This window comes from Populus euphratica, unplaced genomic scaffold, assembly GCF_000495115.2.
Source record: "Populus euphratica unplaced genomic scaffold, PopEup_1.0 scaffold1130.1, whole genome shotgun sequence".
Lineage (NCBI taxonomy): Eukaryota > Viridiplantae > Streptophyta > Magnoliopsida > Malpighiales > Salicaceae > Populus > Populus euphratica.
Window position 1 is genome coordinate 87,348 of NW_011500462.1, and position 14,285 is coordinate 101,632.

General features: G+C 32.7%; 2 protein-coding genes across 6 annotated transcripts in view; both read left to right on the top strand.

The window, feature by feature from the left end:
• The first annotated feature begins 7,257 nt into the window (after nucleotides 1-7,257).
• Nucleotides 7,258-10,442, top strand: LOC105114830 (rop guanine nucleotide exchange factor 12-like). 3 transcript variants are annotated; one of them, XM_011011523.1, is made up of 8 exons: nucleotides 7,258-7,509; nucleotides 7,619-7,940; nucleotides 8,131-8,247; nucleotides 8,490-8,644; nucleotides 8,742-8,816; nucleotides 8,941-9,213; nucleotides 9,316-9,646; nucleotides 9,733-9,928. In XM_011011523.1, the coding sequence occupies exons 2-8, from the start codon at nucleotides 7,619-7,621 to the stop codon at nucleotides 9,828-9,830; spliced, it is 1,371 nt and encodes a 456-aa protein (XP_011009825.1). In that variant the 5' UTR covers nucleotides 7,258-7,509; the 3' UTR covers nucleotides 9,831-9,928. The 3 variants fall into 3 exon arrangements, with proteins under 3 accessions (XP_011009825.1, XP_011009824.1, XP_011009823.1); XM_011011521.1 differs by having other exon boundaries at nucleotides 7,266-7,509; nucleotides 9,316-9,636; nucleotides 9,788-10,442; XM_011011522.1 differs by having other exon boundaries at nucleotides 7,265-7,940; nucleotides 9,316-9,636; nucleotides 9,788-10,442.
• Nucleotides 10,443-13,000: 2,558 nt separating this feature from the next.
• Nucleotides 13,001-14,285, top strand: part of RPS17 (ribosomal protein S17) — a 1,525-nt gene continuing 240 nt past the window's right edge. Inside the window, exons 1-2 of one of the 3 annotated variants that reach the window (XR_840222.1) lie at nucleotides 13,001-13,621; nucleotides 14,133-14,284. Coding sequence is in view for 2 of the 3 variants with exons in the window: in XM_011011525.1 (XP_011009827.1) it covers nucleotides 13,016-13,618 (603 nt within the window). In the remaining variant the exon portion in view is untranslated. Of the gene's footprint in view, nucleotides 13,622-14,117; nucleotide 14,285 lie in introns of those variants that run through there. The other 2 variants (XM_011011525.1, XM_011011524.1) reach the window with 2 other exon arrangements.

Below are 14,285 nucleotides of genomic sequence, written 5' to 3' on the forward strand. Positions count from 1 at the left end.
TGTTTTTTTTTCTTAATTATATACAATCCCTTTCCCTTAGTTGTTACCTTTAACAAAAGAACATAAATAATGTAATAATCCAATATGCAACCCATAATCATCAATCAATCCTTTGATTTATGTGATAGGCCTGCATTTAAAATGAACATTTACCATAAATTAAAGGTATTTTATATTATTAAATATATTATTATAAAACATGCTTTAGTTAAGGAGTTATTGATACTTCAAGTGCAGAATGATGATATAAAACCTTGATAAAAATACACTTTTAAGTATCAATCAACATACCTTGCTAAAGTTTCTTCTTATATTCAAATATTAAACCTGCACAAAAATAAAGTTAGAGATGAATATTTAGATTCACAAAAATAAAAGATAAAAAAGATACATATTTTGTAACAAGGCCTAATAATGTTATATATCAATTTTATTAATATTATACTTAGTTAGGGTCGAGATCAACACAAAATAAGTTTTTTCCTTATCCGAGCTCAGACGAAGTCTATTGTTCACCTTAGGAGGAGAAAATCTCTAGTAGTGGACACAAATCTAAACTTCTTGAATTTCATCTATAAGGCTAATTGTCCCATTATATCTCTTTATCAGTCACATCCCTCTCTATTTCTTGCATTCCATCTTTGGGGCTAATTTTTTTATTATATATCTTTATCAACCACCTTCCCCTCTACTTCTTGAAGTGTGTGGGCATGCCCTGCAAGCTCCTTTTTATGGATCCAATGGGTTTTTGGTTAAGGTAAAAAACCAGTGAACATCATTGCTACCCCAAAGATAAAGAATACAACCAATCAAGTGGGAACAAGTCTTGAAGATATTTATAATAGGATTAATTCCAATAAGCTCGAGGAACTTGTCTAAAGCAAACAAAATTATTCTTATGTTACAATGCAATTGGCCTGAACCCAACCTCTAATACCAAAAAACTTCCTTAAAAAACTATTAAAGAGAGAAGGTATGCCCAAGGGCAGAGCTAGGAAGTTTTTTCTTTCTTGGTTTATAGAGCAAATATGTATAAATTGTTTTCCAAGATCAATCATTAACTTATATATATAAAATTATCAAGTCACCAAAAAATTTTCAATCTAAATACATAAAATAAAATATGGAAAAAATAAAATTTAAAGTTCATAAAATTAAAGAAAAAATAAACTATATTATCAAAGTTATATCCTTCGATGTTCTATGGAATAAAATTCATCTATGATTAAATCTGAATCGATATCATTAACAAGCTCTCATTCAATGTAAATCATTATAGAATTTGCTAAAAACTCCCTTTTTATTTTATTATGAAGAACAATTTTAACATGTTTCATAGCTGAAAATGTTTACTCTATTGTGGCAGTGAAAATATGCAAAGTTAAAATAAGACGAATCAACCTGCCAATCAAATGATAATGTTGTAACTTATTTGTTTCAACTAATCCTCAACATAATTCAGAAATGATAGATATATTTTGAAAGCTCTTATGATAAATCACATTAATCTGATAATATTCTAACTAGGATCTCAAATAATACATCTCTTGTTCATTGAAATCTTCATAGTAAGATTTTTTAGCAAGCTTGCAAATAGCATTAACTTTAAATGATTTGAAGTTGTCTTTAAGTTTTAAAGTAGAGTTAAGTACAAGGAGTTTCACTGTCTCATCCCTAAATCTAAAATTTAATTCTTCCAACTAAAAATATATTGTTAAGTTAAATATATCATAACGATAATGTTATAAACTATCACTGATCCTTATTGCTGACATAAATGACTTGTAGCTTTTTTATACGAAGCATTTATATGTGGTATGTCAATCTTATATTATATGCAAATAGAATGCACGTGTCCAAGAAAAAAGATCAAATTTGACATCTCTTAAAGTTTAAAGCAATACATCAATAATTGATACAAGATTTATTACATTTAAGATATCTAGAGATTTTTACTGCAAAGCTTAACAAGTAAATCAGTAATCCTCATTATTTTATATGTCAAATATAAGATGAATATAAATTTAAAAGATTTCATCATAATCAAACAACCACCAGTTTATTCATATATAGAGTTAGAAGATCCTTCTTGAACCATATTTTCAAGTATAATAATAATTGCACCATACATATCTATTAAGATGTAAATATAATCAAAATGAGAGCTTCGCCGAGTACTTCTACTTCAATATAAATTACCAATTTGATTAACCCCTTTACCAATCTCATGTCCCCCAGTAGTTACCACGTGTAATTTCTATAGCCTGAGCATAATGTAACTTGATATGATGCTTGAGAGAAACATTAGTAAGGTTGATAATGATGATCAATTTTAAACAAACAAGATAACCAAATAGAAATCTCATTTCGAGCTGCTACAACTAATGTTAGTTGTAATTGGAGGGCAAAGCAACGTTACATAATATGTATAAGTGTAATTTCTAAGAAATAGAGCTTATAGTTCATTCCATACATCACGTATATTACTAGCATCATCATACCATTGACGTTACATATTGAGGATATACAAGTTATATCGAGCGAGCACATAATAAATTTCTTTTTTAAGTGTTAAAGAAGTAGTATACGAAACATGAACAATACAAAAAAAAAAAAACTCTTGTAGGAAACCTTGAATGTCAACAAATCTTAAAACAATAGTCATTTGTTCTTTATTTGATGCATCTTTAGTTTCGTTAACCAAAATACAAAACTTTGCATCTTTAACTTCTTCACAAATATTTTTTCCTCACTTTGTTTATAAGAATATACAAAATCTCTTTTTAAATAGTCACGGAAGTATATTTTGCATTTTTATAGTTTTTTCTAAGACAAAATCATTAATGTTAACATTCAATCTCCCTATAAGTCTTATCATGTCCACAAAATTGCCTTGACTATTAGAAGTTGAAGATTCATTATAACCCCTAAATGCACATGCTTATAAACTAAGCCATCGAATACTTTTAATTATTGTCGTAAGTCGCAACTAATTTTTCTGAACTTGTTTAATAGTTTTTGCATTCAACACTTTATCAATATGTCTATTTACTTTTATTAAATCTTCAGCAGATTTCACAATATTATTATGTGGTGAAGTAGGACTTCCCACATGTATAAAAAATACACATCTAACCCCATCTCTAACCCTTTTCCAACTTTTAAAGCCTTTTATGGTAAATATAGGATGATAAGGCACTTTATTTTCAAAGAAAAAACATGAAAAAAAAAATACCACATCCTTTGATGGAGAGTACTTTAACAAAGAAAATTGATCGAACTAAGTGTATTGAAATCAATGATACAATCTCCTTAATTCAATTCTCGGATACTCAACTAACTTAGGTTAATATGGATCCATTTTGATATAAATTCTTCTAATTTCATCTTATTGATTAAAAGGATGTTGTCACGATGAAATTTGCAACCTAAGATCTCGTTCAAGTGTTTAACATCAATTTCAACTCTTTGAGATTTGAAAGGGGGTATGATGATGTCCTTTATTAGTTGATGTTTGTTCACTTGGTTTAAAGAATGAAAACATAGTTTGTCCTCTCTTACTTTATTGATTTTCCATTATAATTTGTAATATATTCAAGTATAAGGGATTAAGGAAACCAAGTGCAAGATGTAGAAATACTAATGCCATAACAAGATATTCATGAAATATAGGCTACAAATGGATAAAGTGATAAATCAACATTTTAATTGAACTTGTTATACTTTTTTAATATTACTAGACATGCATGGTCAGACTGAAAATAGAGATTTTGGTCAAATAACATAAGCTTCAAAAAGCTTTCTAGGCACCTAATAGAATGTGGGTTTCATTTTTATTTTTTATTGTCAAAGAACTTAAGTTTCAACTTGTCTTTATGACAAGCTTTTTTATCGAAAGAATTACATATTCTAAATTTTGAATAATTGGTATGCTTACAGCAATTACACATTCAAGGAAGAAAGGAATTAAGGTGATAAAGAATAGAAAAATATGAACACAATAACTTATGCTTACATGTTAGGTATTGAAGGCTAATAAACGAATAAAGATGTAAAACAAATTAATTTTTTGTATCTATTATGTCAACAAATGGTCTAGCTGGCATAACCTATAGACATTGTATATTAAATTTATGGAGAAATTATCAATTAAAAAGGAGGAGATAATAGCCAATAAAGCAAGTATAAAAGCCAAATATATGTTGAAGTAGTAATCAAACCTTTAAGTCCAATAGTAAATAGCATAAGCTTTACAAATTCTTTAAGTTGTTTTAGGAATTCATCCAACCCTAAACGTACAAAGACTATAACATAATTGATCTTAGGTTTTCCTTTGTATTTAAACTCAAAATAAAATATACATGATAACAAATAGAAATTTAGGTCAAAGAATTTACGTTTTAAAAAACTATTCAGCACCTAGCAAAACATGGTTTTTTTTTTTTTTTGTAAAGGGTTGAAGGTAAATTTTTTAAAGGTTGGTTATTGGTTTTTTTAGGATCTATTATTTTTACTTGGGCTACAACCTACCTTAGTTTTTTATACCCCTCTATCCTTGGATATACCCCAACTCATACATATAAAAAGGGTAGTGATTTTATAGTACCTCTAGGCAATGTCCAAGGTCGGTTAACTAATTCTTTTAATCTTAGCAATATACTCTCATAGTTGCAGACCTTTACAAAGGCTATCTCATCAATGATTAGCTGTTAGGTGTATTATCCTAAGTGGCTTGAGGTACTCTCTCTCTCTCTCGCTCTCTCTCTCTCTTAGGGTTCCCTATAGGTATTAAAGAGAAGACTTCTCTAGTGTTGGGAACTACCTTCCCTCTTTCTAAAGGTGGAATGCCTTTTATTTTTAAAGCTTAGTCTAATAGACCATTATTCCTTACTACTCCTCTAGTTTCTATTTAGAAGCTAGACTCACCCACAGAGGAAGTAACATCCTTACTCTAGGGTTAGATATAACTCTTCTAGAATCCATTTTTCTAATAAGAAGGAAAAAGAAGTTTTAAAGTGGGGAATTGTTAAAATAACACAACTTCTTCTTGACACAACAAATCTCACTCAAGGCTTCTTTAATTTTATTTTTTTACAAAGAAATTATAAGAGTGAAAGTAAAAGAAAAGAATGGAAGTGAGAACAACCAGGGTTATTAAGGAAATACCTTTTTATTCTCATTGTTGGATGAATAAATTTGATGATACCATGAATCTCCAAAAACCTACTCAATTACTGTATATAATGCACTCACGGTTTTGTTTTTTTTAAGAAACTCTCTTTCAATGAGAACAAGCCACTTGACCATAAGAATCCTAATAATTCTGCTCAGTATAGTCTATCTCATTAGAAAGGTAAAAATTCTCTCATTAGAAAGGTAAAAAATCTCTCATTAAAGCTAACAAAATTTCAAATTTTTAAGTATTCAATACATAAAGACTTAAGGGCTACTGAAGGATCAATATATTTTAAAATTTTATTTTTTAGCCTAAATTCATATTTAAGGTAAAAGATAGGGTGATAACTCAATAATGGAAATGTAGGGCTTATATCTATACCTAACATCCGCATGGTAGAATGTTAGGCCTAGATGACATGGATCTGGCTAGCTTTTAGGCTTAACATCCTTAGGTTTACGTACATGCTGGGTCAAATATACATAAGTCAGGTCAGTTGTCAGACCCAACATCCTTGTGATTAGTTATGCACTAGGCCCAAATAAATATGGGTCTAGGGAGCTGCTAGTTTCAATATTTTTTGGTTCAATTACATAACACGCCCAAGAACACATGAATTTGACGAGCTACCATACCCAATATTCTTGGGTTCAACTATGCGTTGAGCTTAAACAGACATGTGTCTAGCTAGCTACTAGAACTAGCATTATTAGGTCTAGTTACATATTAAGCCCAAGTACACACATGTTTGGCGAGCTTCTATACCCAAAGTTCTTGGGTCAGATATGTGTTGAGCCCAAATAGATATGGGTTTGACGAATTGTCAAACTCAACATCTTTGAGTTTAACTATACGTTGAGCACAAACACACATGGTTTGGAAAATTATCAAACCCACTACCCGTGGGCTTGGCATCATGTCAAGCCTAAGTGGGTATGGGTCGGACAATCATTATAGGCCTCGTGTTGGGCTATAAAGCTTTGTTTATTTATTGTTATAACTTTTAACATAAAATATTAACATTACTGATATTCATCTCTCTATACCTCTAGGTATATAAAAGTCTTCTAATGACCTACTATATTTTCATTGTAATTAATATTGTATAAGGAATATTTATCCCTTATTAACATGTTATAAGAGATATTTATCTTTCATTTAATGTTGTATAAAAGATACTTATCCTTCATTAATGTTATCAGGATGAATAATTCTCTAATCCCTTCAACAACATGATAAGGTTAAGAGGCTATAAATACCCCTTAAACTAACCAGATAAATGGTTTACAATTTATATTTTAAAGTATTTATATTTTAATTCTTATAGCATTTATCATATAAGAATAAAAATAAACACTCTTGTTCTTTAAATTTAAAGCTCATTCTCTTATTTATTACAATTCTTACTAAAACTTTACTAACTTAATCATTTAGCCTAAAACCCATAAAAAAATTGTTTCCAAATATCAAACTTTTTTACCACCGGCCATTCTAAACTTCAAATAAGAGAATATTGGTGTGAATATATAATTACTCACTATCGATGTATTAAAAAAACTCAATCATAAGCATGAGTTTTTAAAACACCATTAATAGCAAGACATGATTTGCCAAGAAAATAAGGAAGGCACCAACATGAAGAAGAAGAAGAAGAAGAAGAAGAAAGGAGGGCAAATGAAGGAAATAATAAAGACATAGCAATTAACGAGGACATAATGAAGAGAATCCGAGGCAATGCGATAAGAAAAGAGGAGCATGGAAACAACAACGCTAAGAATGTCACTACATCTTAGGATTTTTGCAGTGTCTCCACAGTAAACCATGAGAGGAGCTAGAAATGGGACAACAGTTAATGTCCGAGCTGTTTTTGTTTTCTTTATAATTAATTATAAATATAATTAAGCTTCCTAAAATGTGAATTTGATTATTAAAAAGTGGATGCGCGAGAAGGGAGAGGGAAGGTTGATCGAGCGTATGTGCCTGTTTTTCCCGGATTCCTTGCAATATTCGACCTTCCATAATCAATAGACAACCATTCAATTTTTGTATCCCTAAACAAACTCAATCTTTAGATCCAAAGAAATCATCACTTTATTTTAGTTTATTCCTCTTATTACACCTCATTCATCCAAACATGCACCCCACGATCCACCAACACATGCTACATGGCGCAAGAAGGAAACTAGATGCTAAAAGAAAAAACAATAACATCTCCTCCACAATTTTATCAAGAGATAGTAAATTCTGAAAGAACTCCAATCTGTGGAATCATTTGGTAGTTGGGCTTCTCTCCCTTTCTCTCCATCCTTGTCTCTTACCAAGGACGACAAGGTGTAAGCACCTCCTAACCCTTTACGTTTTGTTTTGGTCACGAGTAAATTTCTTGTTCATTGCATAGAACCTTTTCTTTTCTTGATTTTTGTTTTATTTTGAACATTAAAGATGGTTCGTGCTCTCGAAGAAGAACAAGAAGAAGACTATAGGTCCAGATTGCATCATTTCAAAGGGATGAATGAGAATGCCAGGGGTCAGCATGTTAAGAGCTTGAGCGCAGATGATAGTTCTAGTTTTGAAGAATACTCTTCAATGGATGACAGAATGACATGTAGAAACCGTCAGGCTCCAAGACGCTTAAATGACCAAGCATCAGATCATAAACAGAAAGTGGGGACTTCACCTTATAGGAATGATAAGGGCCCTAGATCAAGGATAGGAAGGGATGAAGCCGGGGCTGCTCCTTCAGGAAAAGATAATCAAAATCTAGGCAAGTCTAATTTTTCAAGTTCCTGCACAAATATTTTATTTCATCGATTAATAATGTGTTATCACATTCAATGTATCATCTTTTCTTGTTTAGTAAAAGGAAAATCATTAAAAGTTAGTTATTGTTTAATTTATTTGATTTTGGAAACTAATAGGATTAATTTTTGTTTTCTCCTGGAGTTTGATTTCAGAAATGGAACAGATGAAGGAAAGGTTTGCTAAACTGCTTCTTGGGGAGGATATGTCTGGCGGAGGAAAGGGCGTCTCCTCAGCTTTGGCATTGTCAAATGCAATTACAAATCTTGCTGGTAGGTTGACTTTTTCCCTTCTCTGCAATTTTCAATCATTCATGATCTCCAACATCAACTGGAAAACAACACCATCGAATTTTTGGAGATACCCCAACAAACATGGTGGTGCTGTATAGTTATATTGAATTCAGATGGTTTTCAATTTTTTTTTAAACCCCTTGTATGAAATTTGGCAAGACACGATTTTGTCTGTGTTAATGCATGTGTTGATCCCTCGTTTTATTCTCTCCTATATGCAGCTTCTGTGTTTGGCGAACAACGGCGTCTAGAGCCCATGTCGCCAGAAAGAAAAGCGAGGTGGATAAGAGAAATTGATTGGCTCTTATCTGTCACCGATCACATTGTTGAACTTGTTCCTTCCCAACAAAAATCCAAGGATGGATCAAATATGGAGGTAACAGTAATGTCTCTCTAATGCATTCCTTGAATTGAATGTCTTCCCCGTTGAATCATCATGCAAGCTAAGAATTTTATGTTTGTTGATTGAATAGATAATGGTGACAAGACAACGAAATGATATTCATATGAACATCCCAGCCTTACGCAAGCTTGATGCAATGCTTCTTGTAAGAAAATAAGATCTTTGTAGTTTCGCTTAGTTAATTTGAGCTTTAGATATGAACGTTGTTAAATGTGGATTGCAACAGATTTAGTGTATCCCTCGATAATGGTTTTGCAATATTAATTCAGGACTCCCTGGATAACTTCAAAGACCAAAATGAGTTTTATTATGTTTCAAGAGACTCCCCCGAGTCAGAAAAAGAAGGTACCAAGAGAACAGATGATAAATGGTGGCTACCTACTGTCAAAGTTCCTCCAGATGGTTTATCGGAAAGGGCCACAAAATTTATTCAAAACCAAAAAGACAGCGTGAACCAAGTTCTCAAAGCAGCCATGGCGATAAATGCTCAAATACTTTCAGAAATGGAGATTCCTGAAAACTACATTGAATCCCTTCCCAAAGTAAGAAAAAAAGCAACAGTTCCTATTAAAACATTGCATATAACAGAGTCTTTAAGTGCCTTGCTAACTCTCTGATCGCATTTCTTTTTGGTTCTTTGGCAGAACGGGAGGGCAAGCCTTGGAGACTTGGCGTACAGAAGCATTACGCTTGAGTACTTTGATCCTGATCAATTTCTGAGCACCATGGACATATCATCAGAACATAAAATACTAGACCTCAAGAACAGAATAGAGGCTTCAATAGTGATTTGGAAAAGGAAGATGAATCAGAAAGATAGTAAATCCGCATGGGGATCTGCTGTCAGTTTGGAGAAGAGAGAACTCTTTGAAGAGAGGGCAGAAACTATCCTCCTCCTTCTCAAACAGCGCTTCCCTGGAATTCCTCAATCTTCACTAGATGTCAGCAAAATTCAATACAACAAGGTAAGAATAGATTCCCTTTCATCTGAGTTCTATTTCGTATTACACTTGGAGCTGAATGAAAAGGCACTGGCCGGATGCATATATACTTGTTTTGCCATTCTGGTCATTTTTGTCAAACCAGGGGGCTAACGATATATCCGTGTCCTGACAGGATGTGGGGCACGCCATCTTGGAAAGCTATTCGAGAATTCTAGAAACCTTGGCCTCGACAGTCTTGTCTCGAATTGAAGATGTACTCGATGCTGATTATGTTACTCGAAATCCATCACACGCAGGACATAAGAGGAACACGTTAAAAGAGGCACCACAAGTGCCGGCATCGCCCAGAGAAGGGATGGAGAAGAACTCCGAAGATACAAATGCTTCGAAGACTCTGTCTGATTTTATGGGTTGGGGTTCAGAACAAAATGACAGTGCGGCAAAGAAGGATCCATTTGGATCAGATGAACTACTGAAAGATGATGATAGATATAAACAGAAACTCACTAACATATCAACCAACAGGAAACCTTCCTATCTTGATAATTTAGGAGCTTTACGAAGCCCAACAGCTCGCCATTAATAGCATTATAGGGGGAGAAAGATGAACACGTACAAAAAAGAGAGTGAGGAAGCCCAACACTGAATGTGTATTTTCAGACCCTTAACTAAGAGGGTCTTTTTGGTTTGTGTTTTTCGACTTGCTTTCATTCCATTCCTTCCTTTTGTAATTAGGAAGAGTAAGCATGAGAGCAAAACTATGTGATTTGAAACATTTTGTACAAGAAATGGATTCGTAGTTCCTTAGCATCTTGGCCATTTGATTTGACTTTCATTCCTTTTCTTCCAATACATTTCCCAATATGCTCTAAACTGTTCTCTCCAGTAATTATATCTGTGTTTGATAATCAATAAGCTCGGTTTTATACCAAACAACAACATTATTAGGCTGAAGCCTAGGCCCAAAAGGATTGCTAGCACTCAAAACATTGTTTACGTGTGCATGGTATTTTCTGCGAGCACACCTGATTTAGAAATTATAGCTTATAAAAGTTTCACATGTTATATCATTTTATTAGATTTTTTTTTTGGTCGAAAATCAGGGCTGAAAGCCCGAAGAAGAAAAACTATATTACACGAACAATAGTGAATCCAATAAAATCATAGTATAAAGTTAAAAAAACAATCTTAATAGTAAATCTTAAATTATCCAATTATTTTTATTAATTGGTTTCTAGTAAGACTATAATTTACTAACCAGTTTGCTGTTGTGTTAGCTACTTTGAATATGAGTATAATTTCCATTTACCGTAATAGTTAGCCTTATAATTAATTGAATCACCAATAAAGAATTCGATTTCAAAATGGCCTGGTTAATCCTAAGAGACCAGGCTAGTTCCACATCAGTGATAACAGCTAACAATTTTACCTTAACTGATGAACAAATACCTATATTAATAACATAACCCTTGCATCATGTGCCCAAGTTGTCTCTTAGGATCCCTCTTGCTCTAGCGATTCCTAGGTTGCCATTGCTACAGTCATCTACATTTAACTTTATTTAGTTCATGGAAGGATAATGTCACCCTACATATTGCACTCATTTCTTGTTGCTACCTTGATCCATATGAGCAAACTTCACATGCTTAATATCTGTTAGCATCTCATTAATAGTTGTAACTATATTGCCTGTGAGTTGTCTTTAACGCCTGAAAATCAAATTTTTTCGCTCTTTCCAAATTATCCACACTGCTACCTCCAAAGATTACAGACCATTTCCATCCATCCGTAGTGATAATTTTACTAGATAAGTTGTTAAGAAGCCATGGTTTGAAGCTTGCACTGAAAAAATCATTCATATTGTGTTGTTGTAGTAAATGTCTCTATATGTTGATAGCTGATAGACAATCTCAAAGGATATGAGTGGTGTCTTCTACTTTTAACTAGCACAAATGACAGTAGGGGTTGTCAGACCATTATCTTGCACCCTTTTATTCATTTATCAATAATGAATTATAAGCCATTAGCCATAGAAAACTTCTAAGTCTTTCAAATCCTTCCCATTTCCATACCATCTTTCAGGTTGGATCCCCTATTGTACCATGAAACTTGTGGTTAGCTTGATACTTATAAGCTGTTTTAATTGTGAATTGGCTACTAGAAGATGTCCTTCAATATATATTGTTTGTCCGTATCATAGTACTTGGCACGAAATGATTAGCAATAACCATTAGAACTCTTATGGGAAGACGATGGGCAAATCTTCTCGTTTCCATGTGCTATTTCTCTCTTACCATATTTGCCACTCAAGTGCCACATAAGAGGAGTATCATTTTACTAGTTAGCATCTCAGATATAAGAATATTTGTTTGGTTATTTTTTATTCCTGTCCAATAAATTATATGATCAAATGTATTTTTTTATTGGCAATGAAAATGATCTTCAACAACAATATAACTTCTCCTCATGATCTCTCCTGAAAAAATCAAAGCCTAATAGCCTACTCTTTGCCACTCCTCATCAAGTAAGCTAGGGGATTTGGGTGACCAAGGGCTTATAAGAGTTCATAAGAGTTCTAGATGAATATTTATAAAACTATTTCTTTAAATTTATTCTTTGTTTTTATCTTCATTTTATTTTTTAGTTTACCTCTCTCTCTTCTCTTTATTTTATTGTCTTAAAGTATTTGAGGATTCTAACTATATATAAAATTTATTTTGTAGAAGAATATAGAACAACTAAACCTAGACATCGTGACCCAAAAACTAAGCCTAAACACCTAAGTTTATAAGTAGTTATGGAAAGCCCAAATTAAATTTAAAGTTTTTTTTTTCTTTATCAATGACTTCATTAATTTATAGAAATTATTTATAAAAAAAAAAGTAGTTCATTCTTATATCAAATATCACTCAAAGTTGTTTCTATGATTGATGACATAGAAATGCCAGGATATAGAAAAGTAATTGACCTCCCTGTTATATAGATATATTAGTTCCCTCAAATCTCTAATAAATTTCTTATCAAATAAAAGTGGTAACTAAAGTTATTCTAATTATATAAAAATATATTTAAAAATTTTAATTAGATCTATTATATATATTATTAAATGCATACAGATAATTTTAATTTTCTAAAATAATAGAATTGAATGATGTGCAAGAAAATAGATAAGAGAATAGTTATAATTTACCTTTTCCAAAAACATTTAGCATTAATGAAGAATATATATATATATATATATATATATAAACTCCTAATTACATTATTTCTCATCAAATGAATTAGGTTTACTATACTAAGTATTTATTACTGTGAGTTTGCTAGCAATCAGATATAATTTTCTTGCTTTACCAATATTGAAATCTTATTCTCTTTGCTTTTCTTTTTCTCACGAAAATTGATGAAGAAGACCGTTTTACCCCGCACCTTCACGCTCCCACACGAACGCTTAATCCACAAGGATAAAAGAACCCCCCAGGTTCCACTCCTCTTATCCCCAAAAACTCCAGGAAACAGCACGATGCTGCTAACAATGTCCCTCACATCCTCACTCAACTCCCTTACTCTCTCCACTCCATTCCTCCATGGAACAACCCAACTTTCTCACTTGTCAAAACCCACTTCTTCTCTCTCTCTCCGACCCACGAAGCCCTTCACTTTCCTCCCTCCAATCAGGGCCATGAAGTCAATGCAAGGCAAAGTTGTTTGTGCAACAAGTGACAAAACTGTGGCTGTTGAGGTTACAAGGTTGGCCCCACATCCTAAGTACAAGAGACGGGTGAGGAAGAAGAAGAAGTACCAGGCTCATGACCCTGAGAATCAGTTCAAAGTTGGGGACTTGGTCCAGCTTGAAAAGAGCAAACCCATTAGCAAGACTAAAAGTTTTCTTGCTGTGCCTGTACCAGCTAGGAAGAAGAAGGAGAAGAAAGAGGGTGAGGAGGGAGGAGTGGGGTCTCAAGAGCTTGGAATTCCATTGGAGTCTCAACAGGAACTGCAGGCTTAATGTGTGAGTTTTCTGTTGTTTGTAATAATTTTGCTTCGTTTTGTGAACTTTTGGGATGTAATTTGGTGTTTATTACTGTGATGATGTTTTGATTTTTGTGTAATTTAATGGCTGTGAAATTGATATGATTTTTTCAATTTCAGCATGGGTTCAATTGGCCATGACTTCTTGACTCTCTTCCTCACCCCAGAAAAAAAATTAAATTAAATTAAATAAATAGTACATTTCATCTGTCGGGAATTCGTGATTGGTATTTCAGTGAAAGAGAAGTTGCTTAAAGGAGCTCTGGGTTCCTTTCTTCGGTTGATACTATATTATTTTTCTGTTCATTAGCGATTTTTGAATGCATATTGGTGCCTTGGTTTTGCGGTGATATTTGAATTTAGGTGTTTGATTGTTAGGAATGATTTTCGCCATTTTATGTTAGTTAACTTGTATTCTTAGAGTAGTTTTTTGATGGGTTTTGGTGATTCTTGTAGACATGGTTGGAATCTTTTAGTTTTGATTTGTCCAGATTTTTGGAATTAGCAGATGGTTAATTGCTGAGAGATTCAAAGCAGTAATGTTTCTAGTCAACAAGAGCAAGGAAAGGTAGAAGGAAAAAAAAATGTTGAAGTGCGTTTGTAAAGGGGTGCCCAAAGAGCTTAAGATTTCTGTTGGAGTTTCA

Excerpts from the sequence above, each read along its gene's own strand:
- LOC105114830 (XM_011011522.1), top strand. The coding sequence starts at position 7,619 with ATGGTTCGTGCTCTCGAAGAAGAACAAGAAGAAGACTATAGGTCCAGA. Across the intron at positions 7,941-8,130 it reads AAAAGATAATCAAAATCTAG|AAATGGAACAGATGAAGGAA; the intron begins GCAAGTCTAATT and ends GTTTGATTTCAG. Across the intron at positions 8,645-8,741 it reads AGGATGGATCAAATATGGAG|ATAATGGTGACAAGACAACG; the intron begins GTAACAGTAATG and ends TTGATTGAATAG.